Here is a 22,141-nt window from a genome sequence, read left to right as displayed (position 1 = left end):
GTTGTGCTGATAGTTCAGGGCAAGAGGGAGGCAACTGTGATACCAATTTTTGCAGAGCTCCTAGGGAGACCAGAGGACTACTGACTTACAAAGCCAGTGTCTGTTCAGGCATATTAGTGGAAGTAAAATACAGGATTTGGGTGAGGGTGATAGATGAAAGAAAAGTCAAGACAGCTTTTGTAGAGGAAAAAGAATTCTCTGAAGGTTTCAAATCTTGTGGGTGAGAATAATCCATTTGATACAGGCTGCCTGGATTTCTGGAAGACAAGAACCCTCACAAAAAGGTCTTGAAGAAACTAAGGAGGCATGGGAAAGGACAAATGTCTTTACATGATCAAATATTTAAAATTTTATTAGTTCTATCAATCGAGAATTTTTAAAAAAATGCATTTATTTTTTACATCCTTCATGTCCCTTCAGTTTTCCTTCATGCTCAGATTAATTTTAACTAGCTTTCTGCATTGCTCCAAAACCTAAAAATTTCAGTGAAATTTGTAGCTATTTTGTGGTTGACTGCTTATCAGGCATAAAATATCTACAAGTCCCAGAAACAGTAATTTGTTGTTGGAGCATGTGCCACCAGTCTGCAGAGTGTTATTCACAGAAGTGCTCTAGTGTCACATAGCACAGCACAGTGTGAAGATCTGTCAGCTTTTACAGTGAGCTTTATGCTACCCAGAGGAAATCTGTAAATGAAATTGCTTTGTTATAGAAGATATTTTTAGATCTCTGTTCATGTATAAAGTAAAGCCTGTGTGTGCAGGTATACAGATAGTAGTTTATGTACAGTAGTTTATGTTTCTAGAAGATGAAAAGAATACTCTAAGAGTCATTTTACTGGAATACATAAGGGGCAGATTTACAGGGCTTTCTTTTCTCACTTAATGTAGCCAGATAGATTTGTTTATGGAATAACATGGATACTGAGGGTAGAGCCAATTGTTAGTGTGAAATTAATAGCAGGTGTCTCCCTTGCTTCTTCAGAAAAGTGTTTCTGCCTAGTGTTTGCAAGTAGCACCTGTATTTACTATTCCATTTTGCAGTGAAGCCTGGGCCCCAGCTTTTGGTGTAGCCCAACATATTCTTGTTGACGATTTTCAAAAAAAGCAAAACCATCAGATTTACATAATTGAAGGTATTTTAAATCTGGGCATCTGGCACAGCCATTTTTCTGTCTCCTTTGTCACACTGAGGAAATATGATTTATTGCTGGTCTTTCAGTTCTTCCGGGGCCATATTTTATTCCTTTCTGTTTACTCCCTTCTTCTGCACTGGGAGCAGAGACATTAACATGCTGTATTGCTTAAACTGTTGGATTTCTGTACCACTTGAATGAAAGAAGTACATCTGGGGAGTCATCCTTTCAGTGTGCTACAGTTAGATACTAAAAACAAGCACCTGAATAATGCAAATGTGAACCTATAGATGAGAAAAGTTAGCTGAAACCAACAGAACTTGTTATCAAAATGTCACCTTCCCCTTAGTGTTGAGAGAAAAACAAACTTTGAAGAAGTTGTGCTGGAAGATGGGAGGTGACTGGTCTGGGTAGCTATTACTGCCCTGAATCCAGTGAATTTTGCCCTGCTGGGAGAGCTGTAGGTTTGTGCAAGGAAGATTGAGCTCTTGCTCTGAAACAGCTGTCAATATTCCAGCATACAGTCTCAGACTAAAGCACCAGGCTCCCTTGGAGACTGCGAAAGGAAAACAATATGGGAGAATAGCAGAGGAACTGATATCTCACCAGACAGATAAGATGCAGGCCTTTATCTGACAAACAATGAATAATAATTCCCGTGTGTATGTGCTGTGTCCTTCTTTGGACAGCAGTTACGAGCTAAGGGATGAGCTTCTGCAATGGAAGTTTCTCTCCAATTGCCCAAATACAAAACAACATTTTGCTCCCAAATAATTTATAGAATTTGCTGCTGCATGGCTGCAGTCCATACAGGAGTAGTCACAGCTAAAAAGGCTTCACCTGCTGGATCACTGAGAGAATTTATTCAGACTTTAAACCACACTTGGTATGACAGAGCATGACTTATAGGTCCTTGGATGGAATAGCTTCAGGTCTCAAAAAAAAGAAGAGGTTTTTTTACAGCAAAGTTAACTTACTTAGAATAAGTAGAATAGGTTAACTCGTCGGCCAAGAAAAGCTCAGAATTGCTGATGATACAGAGGAAACACCAAACTGAAAATAAATCTCATCTTGAGTCCTTGCAGGGTAGAGTTTCCTACAGCCTTCTAGAAAGCCCTTCTAGCTCAACAGCTTCCAGTGGCTTCCATCATTGAAACAATCTCAGCAAGTCCTGTCAGGGTCTCTGGGAAATCTTTTGTCAAGAAAGTGGGAAATGCTGAAGTCAGGTGCACTGCAGCAGAGCAATATCTCGTGTCTTCGTGTTTTCTCCCTGGTTGCTCCATCCAGTCTTCTGAAAGGTTCTTTCTGCTGCAGCTCAAAGTGGCTCTCATTCAGACAGATCCACTTGACTTAAGAGTGAAGCATTCCCTTCCAGTCATGCACCTTGGGAAACAAACAAACAAAACAAAAAACCCAAATAAACAACCCCCCCAACAACCCCCCCAACAACAGAAACAAACAAACCAAAAGAAAAACCCAACAAAACCCCCAGGTTTTTTTAAATACTGGTATTGCAAACTGCAAACAAGCAAGTTCTGCAGTGACTCAAACTGATTATATAGGATGGCCCTGATTCATCAGAGCACATCTGTGTATTGAGCACATGTTCTGGGGATTCTTGGCAGGACTTGGTATTTGAATGTTGCTAAGCTGTGCTGGATGTGGCAGTGCCAGTGCTGCTGAAGACAGCTCTGAGGCTCCATGGGGAGGAAACTATTTTGAGGTGTACCTTGGGCTCAGGATTGAAAAAGAAATTAAGTCCCTCTTGCTTACAAATAACAATAGTGTGCTAACAAAAATCAAAAAGAATATTTTATAGCATTTCTTAAAACGAGGGGCTGAAAACATATAGCAGTCTCATATTTTACCATTTTATTCAAAATTATATAATATAGTTGGTGGGAACAGCAATGCCAGTCTGAAAAGGAAGTACATACTCTGTAACTGTTGCTAATATCATACAGAAAGAGCTTTTAAGCAGCAAAAAAATTTCACCAAGAGGACTGGAGCAGGAGCCAAACATGAAAATGTATGTCTTGTTACACTAAAGATTTACATTTTTTATTCTTTATTCCTTTCTAGGAATTATGGTTCCTGTAGCTTAAATAGTCAGTATTATGTGCCTGTATGCTGAGGTTTCAGTGATGTATAATAGATTATGATACTGTGAATTACATGGTAAAATGTTATCAGTTACTATATATTACCTTCTTTTAATTTTATCTCTTTGAACAGCAACGCAATCCTAACTGTCAACATATTTTTCTGATGGATGTATCTGTTAATCAGTGTTTAAAATGCAGCATTTCAAAATGAATCAAATGAAATAAAGGTATGGAGCATATTGATGACATGTGCTGCAAATAACCAAAACCAATGTTGGGTAAAAAAGGCGCACACTATTCCCAAATTTCTAAAAGGTGTGGAAGTTAAGTTAAGTGCAGTAATCATAGAATAGATTTAATTAATCTATAGCATATATGGCATTAGAAACAGCACTGTCAAAACCAATCAGCTGCAGCTTTGGTGTTGTTTTTCACAGTATACACATGTACAAATGTGCAGACATCAGTGTGTAAACCAGGATTCCAAAACAATAGACAAAGAACATGAAATTGATAAGAATTAGGCCTGTTTTAAACCCTTCAACATGTGTGGCCAAGAATTCAGACCTAATTCCTCAAGGAGACAAACTGGGCTCGTCTTCTGCTGTGCTGAAGGACATTTGCCAAATGTCTCCACTGGATTGCTCATCCCATGACAGAGAATGAGGAAGCAGAGCAGCCCTTCTGCAGGAGCCTGGGGATTAGGGAATTCACCTGGAGCACTGCAGAGAGAGGAAATCTTGTACTTGCTTCATTGATTTTTAAATGGTTTCATTTTGGAGAAAATTAATTTCACCTGAAGAGGCTTCTAGACTCTACCTCCAAAATAATCTCATGGTCACTGATAAGCACTTCTCTGTGGGGATGGGAAGAGAGTTGAGGTCTCATTTTGGCAGAGGGCTGTTTTGATGAAGGGTTGCACATGGAGAACACTGTTTAACCTGTGGATGTCCGGTTAAAGCTTGAACACCTCTGGAGCTGACACCCCATTTCTGCACCACTGGGCACTGTGGCGCTGTACAGAGCCTGTGTTGGTGGCCACAGGTTGCAGGGGTCTGAGGTGGTGAGCTGGCAGAGGGGTCATTGTGAATCACTTCATGTCAGCCAAAGCTGCCTCCAGCCTCCCGTGGGGCACACAAAACTGCCATGGAAAAAACCTGCTTTGTGTACCAAATCTTAGCCTTTGGGTGTCAAAAAATTATTTAACCAGTGCTCCCACCCAAACACAGTTCAGAAGGAAGCAGGCATTTTCTGGAGGCTGGAGACAAGCTGATCTGTGGAGAGGACTCTCTATACCCAAATAAGGTAGCCTCATTCCTGAGGCGCTGTGGGACATGGACAATCCATGCTGGAGCAGGGACACACCAGAGGGCACAGGAGCCCATCAATGTCCCAGGCTGGAGCAGAGACATGGAGTAAAAGGGCAGCAGAAGCCTTCAAGCACAGGGCAGCAGAAGCACAGAGTGACAGACAGAAACTATCACACATGCCATCTCAGCTTCCTACTCTTCCTGCCAGCTCAGCACAGGAGTTTTGATGGACAGAGTATAATGCATGGCAAAAATAGTGAAAACTGAGACCTGGAAGTGTGGAGGATAGATGGTTGTGTAAGAGTCTGTCTCAGTGTTTATGTTCCTTTTTTTAAATTTTTTTTTTTCAAAACTGCAATCAGCAATGAGAGATTTGTTTTTGTTTACATTAAATTAATTCTGTTAAAATTACCTGACTGCAGACTGTTTTGCCCACAACAGGGTTCCAAGCACATAAAGGTACCTCCTTCCATCCTGGAGGTAATGGCCTGGTGGCTCTTTGTACAGAATCATAAGCAGCACCCTCTTCTGAGTATTTTCTACTTATGTGGCTTCCTCCTGCAGATCTAAATTTTTTCAGTTGCATTTTTATGATTCCAATTTTCTCCATGCATTGCACACACAGACTTAGTACCTTTCTTCCTGGGACAGGCTTTCCCTAGATGACAACACACTCAAAGATCTGGTAGTTCCTGCCTATCTGTAATTAAGTCTGAGTTCCTTGTCTGCAAATTTATTATGTGTAAGTACCTCTGGAACATACCATAGAAAACACCTCCAAAATTGTATACACAGTGACATGGAAAATGTTCAGAAAATAAAATGTATAGAATAAAATTCAGAAAATGTTTAGAAAATAAAACCAGACCAATTCTGAAAGCTTTAACCCTTGCTATGGTTTATGTTAAATTTTGTTTTGTGGTTAGACCTAGTAATGAGTATTAATTAATAGTTTAGCATATATCTGCCATACAGTAAGTTCTTGCTTTTTCCCCTTGATCAGATTCCTCAAAATAAAGAGAATTGGTTTTCAAAACTGTGTTTATCTTGCTTATTTTTCAGGGGGAGCAATTTTTTTAATTGAAAACTTTCTATCTTTAGTAGCTGGTGAATATAATCATTAAAGAGCAATTGGGAGATTTCTACATGAAACTGTCATTGCTGAGATAGAAATATAATGAAAACCATTCTTGTTCCCTTTTATTTAGACCACTGTAAGGAAACAAAAGGTCTGCTTTATGAATGCAGTAACAGCGTATATCCTCCAGACATCTGCCTGTTCTTTGATTTCCACCTAGTGTGAGTCAGCCTCCTCTGTCTTCAAGGCTGGGAAGTGAGCTGTTGAATGAATAGTGGTGCTCAGAAAAAAGGTGTTAAAATATACAGCTTGCAACATTAAAATTTATCATCACTGTTTCACAAGAAGTAGGACAGATCCTTGCTGTAGGTTCACTTTTCATTAATTTATGGGTGAAATAAACTCTTAGAATTAGCTTCTACTTGACTAAACTTTTATCTCTATTTAAACTGGCTGTTGTATGGGCCAAACCTCTGTTTAGATACTTCTACTCTTGACTAAGCTAATACAGAGATTGACTGTTTTGATTCATTTCTATTTCTGTCTGGCCCTGCTTCTCACTGCTCTGTCTGACCCACTTTTAAGGGTTTATGAGCTCCTGACAAGTGCAGCTAGATGACTGATTCTTGGTTTTGATCCTTATTCTGTGTGGTGAGTAACATTTTATCACTCAAATGTGTGATATCTGTAGAGCATCCAGTAAAATACTAGCAAATCACCAGTGAAATACAGAAAGAAATCCATTCTTACATGTTAAGCATTCTGTAAACAGATGGCTAAAACACTGGAGGCAATGTCAGAGGTAAGAACAACCAGTTTCGAGCTATTTAGAAGAGCATGGAGGTCGTGATGCTGTCAGTGTGCTTCAGACGTGGTCTTCCAACTTAAATGCAATGCTGTGCCTTAGAAATACTTTTGGTTTTGCTTTGGATTTGATGCTTTCAGCCACAAGGTTTGGCTCTAAACTGGACAGACGAACAGGAAATGTCTGTCTTTGAAAAATGGCTGTATAGATACCTTCTAAGCAGTACTCTTGAATATCTTCCCTGACATGTCTCATAGATGGTTTGGAAGAAGGAAAATGTGTAAAAAGAGAGATGGGTTTGGTTTTCCTTATTTCTATTGAAAAAATAACAAAATTCCTCTCATCAAAATATGAAGTGAGTTGTACTGGAGTTAAAGGGTTTGTTGTTTAAAAGAACAGTATTGAGCAATTGCCAGATTGCTAGCACTGTAATACTTCACCATTATTAAAGACTGATATATTAATAAACATGTTACTGTCATCAAACTGATTCTTTGCAAAATGCTGCTTCTGTCTGTTCATCAGTTCTTGATATATATAAAACTTAAAGCAAGAATTAACAGGATCAGACATAAATAAACCTTGAAATTCTCTGTTAATTAAGCAGCTCTGGCTGTGTATGTTGGTATGTTCCCTTTTACTCTATTGTTGTGCTGTTTGGTGACTTGTCACTTGAACAGGCGCAGGATAGGCATGTTTTCTGAAGGTGTACTGAACATTGTTTGCCAAATTAGTCATAAACAGCCTGCATATGCAAACTGTAATCTATGCATCAACATTAAGCATCCCCTAGGTTCTGTGAAGGAATTTGTCTTTGCCAAATACGTGGTGAGCCTGTGAATTTAAATGAGCTTTCCGTCCCCTACACTGAAACAGTGGCAGTGCTTTGGTTTAGTATTTTTTGGATGTGGAGGTAACTGGTGACACAGCAGCTAGAGCTACTTCCCAGATCTACTCCACAGCAAATGAGCTGGGCACACTGAGGGTGCACAACACTGCATATTTAGCCTGCAAACCCTTGCCTGTACTTCAGCTGAAAGCCTGCATTGGCTTTACTGCTCTTGTGCAGTGAGCAAGTCACACCACTGATGTTTAGCCATTGCAAATTTATTTGAAGAGAACTGGCCCCTTTCTGGATGCATGGCTGGAGCTCAGGGACAGAGTAGGGAGGGCAGCTTTTCTTTCCCAGGCAGAGGCTCCGAGGTAGCACCGCGGGGGCTGATCCCTGTCTGGCACCACAGTGGGCCTTGCCCTGGCCCTGGTCCAGTCCCAGCACCTGGGTGGACACATCTCGTTGCCATCTGAGCTGGTGACCTCAGCAGCCACCTTGGGTTTGAACACTGGCAGCCCTCACTTGGGGCTCCCATTCTCCCAGGAGCAGCCCCTGGACAACCACTGCTTGTCTTCTGCAGAATAACTTCACGAGGGTATTTGCATTTCATGGCTGAGGAACTAGTGAGGAATGAGAGGATGGTGCTTTCATTTCCCTTGTGTGTGTGTTGATTTTCTGGTGTTGACATTGTGGCTCCTGGCATTGCAACACTTGAAATTTCACCCAAAGGGTCATGAAAACAAAAAATCCTACAGTGGAGAGGTTGGGGAAAAACTCATTTTCCATGTGGAAAAAAAAAATTAGAAATTAATGTTGTTAGCAATGGGGGGCCATTTAGGAGAACAGATGAGAACAGATGAGAGTTCATAGTTCTGTCATCAGGAAAGACATTATCTGTGTCATAAAGCCTGGGCTAGCCATGAGTGAAAGCAAAAGCAGCAATTAGATGTATTAAAAAATGCTTCAGTGTGACAAAAGTTGTGATATGTTGGGAGACTTCTACATGTCACAAAAAATCTTTGATCCTTGTCTGGTTTTGTCAAGGCCAATAACAGCATTTTGGAAGTATTCCAGGAAAAAAGCCATCATAACCAAGGAAGGGTTGCCACTAGATGGAAAGAGTTTAAACAATCAGTATGAAATAAAAGGTTCTGCTGTAATAGTTTTGTATTTGGAAAGAAATAGAGTGATGCACTCAAAAACTTGGTAGGAAATCGAGTCATATGAAAATGTGTTTCAGTGTTTAGTGGGAACAGGTTTGGGTTAAGTAACTTTCCAAAATCAAAAGATTTCAGTAAGGTATTTGATGCAGTGATGCTCAGCATAAAAATACTGACACTTCCCACCAAAAGAGCACAGTCTAATGGTTTCTAAGTAGAGTAACTGGAAGTTATCACTGGAGGTCTTCTATGAGTTGGCATGTGTATCATGTTCTGCAAGAATCACGTCTCATTGTTTATGCTATTCTGTATTTTTATTAATTATCTACGAGGTATGTGAGGACATTCCTAGACAATAACTTTTGCAGAAAATGTAAATACTGGTCTGATAATAAATACTGTAATATGGAATACTTTATAAACAATCAAGAGAATTTTTAATAAATTTCTGAAGAGACATAATTCTAAAAGAGTATGGGCCACACCTAGGATATTTTAAGGTTGCAACTTTGTATAATATTTTGGAGAAAGTAGGAGACATGGAACAGCAGACCAGGAACTCTGGGTATGTTACAGCAGAAGGTTGCACAGAGTAAGTCATGGACATATTGTGGGAAATAAATATGTGTGTGTCTGTGTTTACTGGAGCAAAATGTTAGGATTTGTGTCAAGAAACCCTTGAAAATGCTTGAAGGTTGTTGAGAGTTTTGAGAAGAGAGTGTAGAAAACACTTAGGAGAAGGAGGTTTTTGGACCTAAGTCTATTTACCTCATCAAAAAGACAGTTATCTGTGTTTACAGGAATAAGAGTAGGGACATTAATCTTGAGCTGAGAAAGATGTAACCGGGCCAAAACTTCAAAGTAAGAAATACAGAACACATTTTTAACAGTTTTTAACAGTTCAGCAGATTAACCACTAGAAGCTGGTGAATTGTCCACTTCTTGATGTCTCTGCAGCCAAGATTGAATACCTTTTGTGGTGTGTATGAGTAAAATCAATTTATTGGCCTCAGCACAAGTAATGAGGTTGATGGAGGTTATTAACATAGGCTAAATTTAAGGAGATAATAGCAAATAATTTTAAGAAGTCGTCTTCCCTCACAGTTAGGAGTCCAAGTTAGCTTTAAGAAAAAACAATTTACAACTATTTATTCTTGTAGGTGTATTTTAGAGAATGATCATGAGATCTGGGAAAACAGTACTATAATTGATGATAATCTTGGTCAGCTTCTTGGCTATTTGTTCATTTTGTGGTCAGGAATCACAAAATTCATTTCTTGTGAGTTATTTCTTTATATATTTCAAGGGAAGCTGAAAATTTGATGTTATTTGTGTTTATTTGCAAACTTTGTAGTGAAGCAGGATGCATGCGTAGGCTAATTGCTCCTTGAGCTCTTACTGCTGAGTTACTGACCTTGTTTGTCAAACTTGCTAAATAGATGATTAGATATATGCCACAGGAATCTGAAAACAAAATCCAACCCACAGAAAAGCAGAATTCAATATTCAGTGCCCTAAATAACATTGAAAGGGACAAAAATATCCCTATATGCGATTGTAGGGCCAAAAATATTCCTATAGTCCTTTACTGATCTACAAATATATAGTTTTTCTGCAGACTTGTTGGATATCAGAAGAAGCTTAAAAACAAAGATGGACATTTCTTCCAGTAAGACCAAAATTTGGACCAGCAGTTCCCTCCCTAGACAACAGAGAGAGAGAGAGAGTATTGCTACCTCAGAATTTCAGCATTAGATTCTGTGAAATGCCTTGAAGGACAGTTTCTCTCCACTGTCAGCAAGGCAGAAAGTTGATTTTAATATAGTGAGTCCTATCAGACTACCTTTGTTTCTCCTTAATGATATTCTGTTGCCTATATTATTCAAGAGATCAGACTAGATGGAAGAATATTTGGCCTTTAAATCCATAAATTCTTAGCTTTATGCTACAGTAAAGAGTTGATAGTGGTTTAATCTTGTACAAATGAGTGAATCAGTGTTGGTAGTTCACATAATAAAACAGGAATGAGCAAATAAATAAAGCATTATTGCCTCAGGCCAAGAAGAGGTTGATTTGTGAAACATGCACTTTAGAAAATGTCCTGTACCTAGTATTTGGATATTTTGCTTGTTTGCTGCATAACAACAGCATGATACTGTGCAAGATACTCAAGCGCAATTGCTGCCTTGCCGAAAACAACACAGTGCTATGTTCTTTAACTGAGCTATGCTAACTTACTCTAGCTAAGTCAGCTACTAGAGTTTATACAGCTTAGAGGAGTAATGTGTAACTGAAAATCACTGCTGAAGTAATCTGTATGATTCAGGGACTTGGATGTGAGAGATTGAGTGAACAGGAACTCAAATAACAGTTTGATAAATACCACAGAAAAACTTCAGCGAGAAAACCCAGGGAGGATGTCTACTTGCTATCCTCCTAGTGGGGTCCAGGTGGAGAAGAGAGAAGTACTTAACCCTATAGTATTGAAAGGGACTTTAATTTTGTGTTCAGTATAGATCGTGGGCTCCGTCTTTTAGCCCTAGGACTTGAGAGGTATCAGCTAGAAGTGACTGAGAGGAAAGCATAGTCCCAGGGAACACGAACAGTCAGGAAACAGTCTTGTGTGTGTAAAGCCCCTGTATAAGCTGCTAAGGTCATGTTGTTAATATTCTAGGGAAGGACATTTGTGAAGAGATTTTCACTATTGTCATAGCACAGAAGTTTCACCTGAAGCAGGTATTCTTATTTTCAGTCTGAAGTCTTTCAAATGGTACCTCTTGACCTGCATTCAGAATTACTTCAGCTTTTTTCTTACAGACTGTAGCTCTGAGAGTGGCTTCTCTAGTTACTACGGATAAGGAAGATTTTTGTGTAAAAGTCAGTGTCTTGTATCTCAGTTCACCTAGTTTTTGATGGGTAGATTTTCTGTCTTTTTGAGAGAACAGTACAGAATGGAATGTATTACCAAATATAAAGCCAGCATAAGCAGCAGTCTTGATTTGTGGTGTTCCTTGCATTGTTCCAGTCTGCAGGAATTTCAATGCACAACATCAGGCACCACAAGCTGATCAGTAAGTGGTTTTGATCCTTCCACTCCTCTCTTTTGAGCCAACAGCAATGACAAAACAGGAAGAAGGAGGTGTTCTTATGTGCTTTGCATTTCTTAGGATCTTTAGCTGACCAGCCCAGCCACAGTGTTCATAAGTAGCTGAGATTCACCTTCTTTCACAACTGTCTTTTAGTGAAAGAAATTAAAACTAACAGTCCACATCATCTATCACAATAGGGATAACTTCAGGATTGAAGTGTGAATGCTTGCAGGGTGTCTGAAGGCTGTATGTGCAACTGGGCATGGCAAGGTGTTCTGCAGTGTGCTTCACCAATTGCATTTCCCTAATGCAGCCTCTGGTTGCAACCTTCTCTTTAGTACGGTGGAAATGGAGGAAAGAAAACATTCTTTGGAGGGAATTCTGGTGTGGTGAACAGCTTCACCAGGCTATTTAAGCAGAATGGAATAGTGGGATGGCCTGAAGAGAAAAAGAAGGGGAAATAGTCCATCTCTCCTGATGTCCCCTACAAACTGAGGGCATTCTCTTTTCCTTTGCCTCATACGATTCTTTAGCTTGTAGTTGACTTCATGCTGCTTTCCATGAAAACCTTTTCTCTTGGTTTTTTTTTGCTTGCTTCCTTGAAAACATTTGTTGCTTTATGACCTTTTGCCAGCCTCTCTGAGTTTCAAAGATGTAAGCAGTAACCTGGATGTTGAGTGCCTGCGTCACTGTGTGTCTGGAATCGTAACAGTCACAGGAAGATAGTGAACCAGCTTGAATTTACTATCCCTGGTACAAAAGGAGTATGGTGATGTAAAATTGTAGCTAAGAGCACTCACCTCCTCATTAACTGTGTAATTATAGTTATTAACAAGTCTGAACAATCCTGTACTGTTAGATAAAGAGCAACTTGAAAGAGTAGGATTTTGTTATGAAAAAAATCAATTAGTTGTCCAGATATTATTTATAAGTTAGCAAAATACCTCCACCAAGGAGCAGTGGAAGTGAAACATTGCCATTGAACATAACCAGTGAAAATACATCGGTCTCTTGGATGTGAACCTGCTCAAGTGCCTAAACATACTAAATTAATCTTGCATTTAAGAAATAAATTATTAGTTCAATATTAATTAGCAGCAAAGCAAGATTCTGTCTTGATTCACTGAAATAGAAGATTTTTTGCCAAGTATGTGCAAGATCAGTTTCACAGGGCCTCATGTAATTGAATGCTATGCTTGCAAGTGCACAAATGCTATGAGGAATGTGAATTTTTCATTATACTTGACAGAGATAGATAGCCAAGGTAGCTGCAAATATTAGAAGAGTCTATAGCCCTGTTATTGCCATGCTCTACTCAAGGTCATCAGACCTGAACAGGAGTAATTATCCCAGGCAGAGGATTGGATTAATGGCTACACTTCTTCTGGTGCCTTCGTGAACAGAACTGCAAAGTCTGCAAAAATACTCTTGTGAATCAAAGAAAATGCATTATTCTGAGTAACACTTGAGGATCATGCACATTTTGGGGTCATCATCTTTTCTGGTGTAGCTGTTTCTCTCTCTGGTTCTGTCAAGGGCATTTTCAGATGCCTCCCCCCTCCTCACTGGTTCAGGCCACTGGTTTTTATCCTTAGCCAGAAGGAGTCTCTCCTGTCTGCCTATGAGAAAACAGGAAATCCTTTCTCAGTTTCAAGATGGAGTATGATAAAGCAAGAAGGACTTTTTTTTGCAGAGTTCTTGTTCTGTTTTCCAGAGAAGTAGGAACTCGGTGCAAAGCTGTCACAGGTAAAATGGGCAAAATGAAAGCATCAGAGAGACGCTCATATCCATAATATGACCATAATATCAAATGAAGAGGAAGACCCTAATACCAAATGATGAGGAAAAATATCTAGGGTTTGGGGTTTTTTAATATTCAATATGCTTTTAGGTTAATTTAAAAAAAAATATTTTGTCAAATGCCATATTGAAGGGGAGAGTACCTATCAAAATGCTTTGCAAAAGTTCATCAGTTTAAGTATGTCCTGTGTCTGTATTTTATCTTTTAATTTCAGTCTAACTTCTAAAATTATGGTAGAGCATTTAAATACATTAAAATAAAAAGATGTATCTTATTCTTGCCTGAATCAGACAGCATTTCCCTGAAAGTTCTCTGGACTGGCCTTACAACTCGTTTCATTTGCTGCATCCTACTCGGATATTGAATAGATTCCTGTACATAACTTCATCAAATGTTAAGCTTGGCTTAACCTTTTTCTAATATACACAAAACCTTGAAGAAGGCAGGTATTACTTGGAAATGTGTGTATATCTCTGTCACACTCTTCAAGGAACTGATTGACTTTGGAGTTCATACCAGGCCTCAGTGCAAGCCTCCTCAAAATGTTCTGTAGTATTGGCAATAGTGTGTGCCTTGCACAGTATTGATGCCGTACTAACTTTATTCTCCATAAAGAAACTGTGGACATTTCATTTTAAATTTTAGGAGCGTCTTCTACTTTCTTTACTGCCTGCTCACATTGCCATGGAAATGAAAGCAGAGATCATTCAGAGGTTACAAGGTCCGAAGGCAGGCCAGCTGGAAAACACCAATAACTTCCACAATTTGTATGTCAAAAGGCACACCAATGTAAGGTATTGTACTGTAATAAAATGTATCAACAGCATTCAGACAAAAGAAATTGAAAGAAAGTGTTAAGGGAGCAATTAAGAAAATAATTTTTTAAATATTCTTTTCATTAACTTAATATGTAGCATCCCTTAATTTGATCAAATGCTGACAATGCTACATTCCAGAAGAGCCCCAAAGGTTATAATACAAAGGAGTTGTTGAGAAAAAGCCACACAATAGGCTTTTTTTCATAGCATCTTCATTTTTTGTGTTGAAGTACCAAATCCTGCTTCCATGTATACTAGTCAAATTGTAATTCACGTCAGTGGTATGATTCCGATTTTGCAATTTTCTTGACTGGAACAATTTCTCAGGATTTATATCATGTAAACAGAGGCAGCTGTATCACATATGTATTTTACATAGTACCTGGGATAAAATATTCTGCTGACAGCTGTAATTATTTATTAATTAAAATTTTCTAGTAGCTGGAAAAATAGATCACCTTTTATTTTAAACATTCTTTCTTCTTTACAAGTTTTTTTTTTTCCTGTTTTGATTAGTTGTTTGTTTGTTTATTTTTTGATGAGACAAGTTAGTTTGAATGATATTCTTAGAAACCACTTTACTAAAAGTTTTGCAGTACTTTTGAGGAAACTCATGTTCTCTTGTGAGCACACTCTTTGAAACTATTATATTGCCATTATTTTGCTGATTTGTGACTTGCAAAAATATTTCTATTTTTTTAATACCGTAACAAATTCAGGTATAAAATGTTTATAAACACCTATAAATATAGGTATGCCTATAAAGGCATGTAAACTGAGAAGTTAATACTTATAAATATAGGTATATATTACCTATAAACACAACACCTATAAAGATAAATATAGGTATATATTGCCTATAAACACAACATCCATAAAAGTAAATATAGGTCTCCCTATAAATGTAGTCATATTTATTGCTCTACATTTACTAGTGGCTGATTTGGGTATGGACATACCCCTGTGAAGTCCAGAATGCTTACTTTCAGGTTTTGCTGTTGATTGATGGATCTGAGTCCTGCAGAAGGAAGCTGTGACCAAGATTCTGTTTGTTTCTATTGCAGCATCTTGTACGCTGATATCGTGGGATTCACTCGCCTGGCCAGTGACTGCTCGCCCGGGGAGCTGGTGCACATGTTAAACGAGCTGTTTGGCAAGTTTGATCAGATTGCCAAGGTGGGTGGCTATGGGCTGCTACTGTTAGTTTGAATAAGGGAGTCATCTTTAAAATAGTTTTTTCTTCTTGGGGCCTTTGTGCAGCATTTCTGAGACTTTGGCAGGAAGATTGGATTTGAAACGTGTGAAGAAAAAGATCTGGCTCTGGTCTGAGTGCAGCAGTGCATTTCTGCCAGTGTGACAGTCTGTGAAACCCAAGATAGCTCTCTAATAGGACCAATAGAGACAGCTCATGGAGTCCAATAAAGCTTAATGGCAGATGAACAGTTCTTTAAATAGATTTTTTGCAATAACAAGGATTAAGAAACTCAAGATAGAAAAGTGTTAGTCAGTTTTCCAATCTCAGAAAAAGCATTTATGAGACTGAAGGAGAAGAGAGACAATAATGATCAAACCAATTTTAATTACTAACCACAGCCTCTTGATTACTCAAGAAAAGAATCAAATACAATCAGAAATTTTTCTTCTGCTTATTTAGGTGTTATTTTTATAAAAATTAAACCAAACTTCATGTGTGAAGGTGAAATCAGAAACCTCAGAACAGATAAAAGTTTTCTGTGTTTTTATTAGTTCAAAAACTATTGCCCAGTATTGTTTTTTAAAAAACAAAAATCTTTACATGGCCTTAGAGTATAAAATATAGAAATACTGTTATGATTGCTAGCTTCTGGAAGCATTCCATAGTACATTTTCAGAGATGTAAATGTGGAAAACTACATCTTTTGATTTCATATTTCAAACAAAAAGGCTTTATATAGATTGAGGACACGATAATTTCATTCAGTTCTTTATTCTCAGGTGTGAACAATGCTGCACATACATGTTTTGCAGTGAAATTACTTCTGCTTTTGCCCATTAAGGACCATAATGGGTGGAGGGATCAACCATACAAAACTCTCCCAGCATTTCTGTTGTAGCAAGCTCTTCTCTACTGAAACAAGCTTAAGTAGAATGACTTTGCTTTTATCATTTAAGTCAGTCTTTGTAACAGCAACCCGTCATTTATGTACTTCAAGTTAAAAGTGACCATCTCACCTTGCTTTTTTTTTCCTCCAGGAAAATGAATGTATGAGAATTAAAATCTTAGGTGACTGCTATTACTGTGTTTCTGGACTACCTATATCTCTTCAAAATCATGCCAAGAATTGTGTGAAAATGGGACTGGACATGTGTGAAGCCATTAAGTAAGTATCAAACTTTAAAAAAAACGTTAAAACCCAGTTTCCTTTCACTAAAATTATAGTATATCTAGGTGAGCTATACTTGGCAATAATATGTATCATGTGGAGGTCTGGATATTTGGGAGTCCTTTGTGTGATTTGTTTTTTTCTAACCAGCTGAACTTTGATTTTAAAACTTGGTATGCTCTTCTATAAGTGTAAGTTCCAATTTTTATGTTTTTATCTAGGTCACATTAACCACTGGCCATGTAGCAAAGTAAGGAATTGGCCCATCCTTGTGAGGTGTATGTGTGGTGTGCACATCATCATGAAATGAATAGTTGTGTTGAACTGTGTTAATGATTAATGAAGTAGCCGTACAAAATTATTCTTCTAATCCTTAGGTGCTACCCTCATATGTGCGTAATTGCAGTCACAAGAGGGTTTTGGCTTTTAGTTATCTGGTCTTCTGATTCAATCCAGGGTAATTACTGTATGGGTAGGTTGATTAAAGCAAATTTGGTTCTTTTCCCTTTTATATGTTCATGGAAAAGGGGTAGTATTTTTGGAAACCAGTATTTTGATCTCCTTGCTTTAGCAATCTTTTGTAAAACTGATCTCAGTACAGGAATCAGGTTGCTGCATTCTCTAAAATGTTGGTTCTTCATCCACCTATGGTTGTACCTTACACAGTGTCCAAAGAAACCTATTTTTTAAAGGGTACTTGGAGTACTTCTCCTTGCCAAACATTAGAGTCTACAGATATGGTTGCATTTTAGTTGCTTTCACAGGATGTTTCTCTTTTTCACTTAGATATACTAGAACAGTATCACAATTAAACCACAATTAAACCATTTGCTTCTCTAGCATACTAGGATCTAAAGCTACCATCCCTTCTGTAGAGCAGCTGGTAAAAGGGTGTTAGTCCCAAAGTTCTGCCCTCCCTTGGGGGCTGCTTGGTTTGGTTGGCTTAAAAATGTTGGGATTTTTTCCCCAGCCTTTGAGTGAAAATGAGAGCTTTCTGGTTTACATTTCAAAACATCTGTGTGCTGTGTGAGAAATGTGAGTTAAAAGTATTTGCATGGAGTTTCTGATCAACCTGTTCTTTGTTACTTAGAGAAAAAAGTATAGGAGGTTACGGAGTGGTGGAAAAACAACACTAAGCTTGAGCCATAAAGTGCCCTTCACAAAGAACCAAAGTATATCACACATCATAATGCAATGTTTTACTTGAGCTCAGAGAGCAATCTGTCAGTTCTCACACTTCAGAACTTCCAATTTTCTCTGAAATAACTTTCTGCTCAAGCTGCTATCAAGTATATTCGTTGTTAATGCTGTATGATCAGGTTCTTGGTAAGAGCAGCCTTACAGACTAGAAAATTACATGTTAGTTGTAAAGCATATTCTGATCTGACTTTATTACTGTAGTCAGAAACCACAGTGCTCCCATAGACAGATGCCTGATTACCACAGCCTGTTTACAGAAGAAGGGAGGAATCTGTACCCTGTGTTTTCAAAGCCTTTCAAAGTATTATGTCAAGTGTCGCAGCCTGCAGGTGAATGAAAATTGCTGATTATTAATCAGCTCCATATTTTATTGTGTGATTGCTGCATCTTTATATGGAAGCATCTCCTGACATATTTCTGTGCCCTGTAAAATGAGAAGTAGTAATACTCTTGCAATTGGAAGTGTGTCACTCAATATATTTGACTTGTTCTATCTGAAATACCTTTTTTGTCAGATAGAAATTATTGTTCTATTCAGTCACTGAGGTGCAAACTGCCCCCTCGGTCCGTAAGCTACTGAAATAGAGTGGTTTGCTGTTTATATTGGTAGTTCCATAGAGATTTTACCACCGGAATATGGTTTCAGTTCCAGTTCTCCTGGAAGCAAAAAAGGAGGAATTCTGCCAAATTGCCAGGTGATCTGTACTACAAAGTCTTATTCAGTCTTCTTACTTAATGATGTGTAGCTCCATTTTGAGCAATTCAGCTTCACTATGCTATGGATTGTTCCATTCAAACATGGATTGTAGTCCCATTGATTAATTGCTTTGCTTCTCTGTTCCATGTTGGAACAAATCCAATGTTTCTTATAGTCTGCAGCCTGCTTGCCCAGGAGTGGGATGCTCACTTTATCAAGGCATAAATGCCAGTGCTGCTTGTGATGTTGAGAGCTGGCCACCTTAACTGGGTGCTTTAAGGCCAGAGCTTATCTGTTAAGGCAAAATATGTTTGTGTGTGAATATATGTGATGTTTCCACTCAGCTCAAAGTCTACCCCCTTGTCTGCCTGGTGACTTCCTTATTTGCATGTTTCTCAGTCACACGTTCTCAAAGACATCCTTTGATTTGGTAGCATGAAACAAACTCAATTTCAGAGTAAAGTGAAAGAAACTGTTGGATATAAGATGGTTACACCATTTTGAATGTTAGATACAAAATAGAAGAATTCTTTTAGGTATGATTTCATTCCTGCAGGTCTGATCCAAAAGGAAACTATGCTGTTAAAGGTGGCAGTTTGCAGGGGACTAAATGCCTAAGGCTCACTCAATGTGTTAAAGTGTGTAAGACAGGGCTAGGTAAGTCTTAGATACCTTAGTTGAGAATTATAGAAGAATAAAGCTCAGGTAAAGCGTGTAGATGCTTTCCTAATGACCTGAACTCTTGCTTGTGTGGAGTAAAGTTGCTAGAATTACCTGCAAGCTAACCATGCCTCTGAAAAATGTAGAATCCTTACAAACTCAAATTTCACGTTGCAATAAGAAAAATACACTCTTTATGAATATTTTGACTGCCCATCCAGGCTGGGCACACAGACTGTGCTGTGCTGAGGGAAACCAGAGACACAGGGGGAGCAGAAAATGAAATAAAGGTGGGAAGTTTCAGATATACTTCTGTAGGTAAGGCAAGCGTCCTCTGGGGATGTGATAGCCTACATTCTTGAATGCATTCAGTGCCTGCATTGTCATAGCGATTGTTCAAGGAGTACAGGATAGAAGAATTAGTAAACCCTAATTTGGTCCAGAGTTACACTGCTAATTTAATGTCTTCCATGGTTTCTTTAATTTGTGAGACAGAAGAAAAGATTCAGTTGTGGTCCAATTCTGCTTGCTCCCCTGGTTAACTCCTGAGAGCTTATTACGAAGCAGACTTTATTCTGCCTGCTCTGCAGAATATGAAAGGGCAGTCCTTTGACAAGCACTCCTAGAGGATAAATGTTCCACATTTTGCCCAGTTTTGTAAAACACTTTTTTCCAAAGTGCTAAGCTTTTGTCGTATCCCTTGTGCGGAGCAAAGTGGTGTTTGGCATTTGCCAACTGCTTACAAAGATCATTTACAGGCAGTTCATTTTCAAGTGTGTCAGCTACACAAGAGCAGTGTAAAATGGCAATGTGAAAAGAAATACCAATAAACACTTGAGAGAGACAGACAGAATTAAAATACTTTCAGTCATGCTCCTGTTACTTTCATTTCCCAGAAAAAAACCACATGAGAACTCCTGCTTAAATGTAGGATTTACCATATCAAATTAAGCCTGTTGTGTTCTATGTTCCCTTTAAAAAAAAAAAAGAGAAACCTGCCACCTTAATTCAATGATTCAGAAGGTACAGAGCTGATAATTGTTATCACTGAGATCAAAGATGTTGCTAGAACTATACACCCAACTCATATACAGGAGCCATTTGAGTTCCTTAGGCTGCAGTTTTTTCTTCCATTAACACCCTGAATTTCTCCAAGTGTATGTGCATGTTCCTTATTACTGGCTAGGTTTGGGTCCACATGAATTGGGGTTTAAATAAGTAAATCCAGTTAAGTTATGATCGTCCCATTTCTTAGGGCTGTATAAGCCCATAGATAACTGAATTAGCTTTATTACTCTCTACATAGGGTATGCATATGACATACGTCTGGAAATGTCCTCCTGGTTGTTTGACCTCAGTCACCCCTGTGATTCAGAAGAGCTGCTTCTGCAAAGATAAATGCCTATCTTATGTGTCGGGCCCTTCTGAGATTTGGGATGGGGTGAACAGATACTTTGTCACTGGAAAAGTCGAAGGTTTAGATGTGGTCTGCACGATGAGGGTAGCCTTTCAATCGCTCCATAATGTTCGAGTGGGTGCAGCATTCACTAAGCATGTGGAAGGCTGTTGAGCCTGTGTTCTCCACAGCCTGAAAGGCACTGAGCCCATATCCCCAAAGAGTGTACAAGCCCCAGCCTGTGGAATAGCCTGAGGTGCTGGGTTTTTCATCCTTCCTCTCAGATATGAGAAGGTCTCTGATGAAACATTAGGGTCTTTAGATAGAAGGGTGTGTAACAGTAGTTCCAGACCTCCAAAAGCTGCCTGTAGAACAAAAACAGTCCTTAGGTTCTACTCTGAGACTAAAAACGTTTCCTCTATTCATCTCAGCCCTCCCAAATAATTTCAGATGAACATAAAAGAAGGAACTTCAGACACAGACTTGAGAATTAATATTTTTACAAATTGCTGCAAATAAAGATAATAGGAGAGGTAATATATAATCATAGCATTAAAAGAATGGTGGCAATGCTAAAAAGAAGTAAATGTTATTACTGTTGTTAATGCTTCTTTCATAGAATCATAGAATGATAGAATGTTTTGGATTGGAATGGGTCTGAAAGACCATCTAGTTCCAACTCCCTTGCCATGGGCAGGGACACCTCCTACTAGAGCAGGTTGCTCTAAGCCCCATCCAACCTGGCCTTGAGCACTTCCACAGGTGTGCCATCCACATAATTTGACTGGTAAATTAAAAGAAAACAAAGGGCTTACTATATACATTAACAGAGGTTTTATTCTCAACCGCAGGAAAGTGAGAGATGCGACTGGAGTTGATATTAACATGCGTGTAGGAGTGCACTCTGGGAATGTGCTCTGTGGTGTTATTGGGCTGCAGAAGTGGCAGTACGATGTGTGGTCCCACGATGTTACCCTGGCCAATCACATGGAAGCTGGAGGAGTCCCAGGGTAAGAGTCTTCTCTGTTAACCTTTGGACACACCAACTTTTCAGCCATGGAGAAATGCATAGGCACCACGTCTTAAGCCATCAGCCTTCATGGAGATGCCCCAACACATTCTTAGGTGCTGTCTTGAGGGGGAAAAAAAAAACAAAACTGGGGCACTCAGTATTTCCTGTGATTTAAGGAGCTTTTTTTTTTTTGTGGATGGAAACTTTTAGACTTATGCCCATTAGAACTTCTTATCGTGCTCCAGGTTTGCGGTGCTGGATGGTGAGGAGCCGCGACCTTCTGAAAGCGTGTCCAAGGCAAAGCCGCTCGGCAGGACCACCACACACTCACACACGCGTACACGCGCACACACACGGATAGCTCCATAAAATGGGTCGACAGCAAAGATGCAGGAAGGGTCTTCATATGGGGTTCCACAGGAGAGACTTATTGCAGCCACACGCATGAAGGGTTCCAGGGATGAAGACAAAGAACAGTGGAGGGTCCAGGTTAATATATGGGAGCAGAGGGAGCATCAGGGACCAATGGTCTGTGGGCACAGGGGCAGTACACAGGCAAGGCTAGGGTATGGGAGCCAATGGGAAACTCTGAGGGAGTGGCAATGGGGCAAGGGCCAATGGGGGGAACAGGGAGTGGAGAACCTTCTAGGGCAGGGACATGTAAAGTAATAAGGAGTTGG

At 39.1% G+C, this 22,141-nt stretch overlaps 1 protein-coding gene across 1 annotated transcript in view; it reads left to right on the top strand.

The window, feature by feature from the left end:
- ADCY2 (adenylate cyclase 2) overlaps positions 1-22,141 on the top strand; it is a 183,583-nt gene that overhangs the window by 96,522 nt on the left and 64,920 nt on the right. The window contains exons 4-7 of the mRNA XM_017738745.1: positions 13,961-14,109; positions 15,198-15,309; positions 16,366-16,493; positions 21,301-21,459. Of these exons, the coding sequence (XP_017594234.1) occupies positions 13,961-14,109; positions 15,198-15,309; positions 16,366-16,493; positions 21,301-21,459 (548 nt within the window). The remainder of the gene's footprint in view (positions 1-13,960; positions 14,110-15,197; positions 15,310-16,365; positions 16,494-21,300; positions 21,460-22,141) is intronic.

This window comes from Corvus brachyrhynchos, unplaced genomic scaffold, assembly GCF_000691975.1.
Source record: "Corvus brachyrhynchos isolate BGI_N302 unplaced genomic scaffold, ASM69197v1 scaffold23, whole genome shotgun sequence".
NCBI classification, from domain to species: domain Eukaryota; kingdom Metazoa; phylum Chordata; class Aves; order Passeriformes; family Corvidae; genus Corvus; species Corvus brachyrhynchos.
The sequence above is the reverse complement of the archived record's forward strand: the minus strand, read 5'-3'. Positions and strand labels throughout refer to the sequence as shown.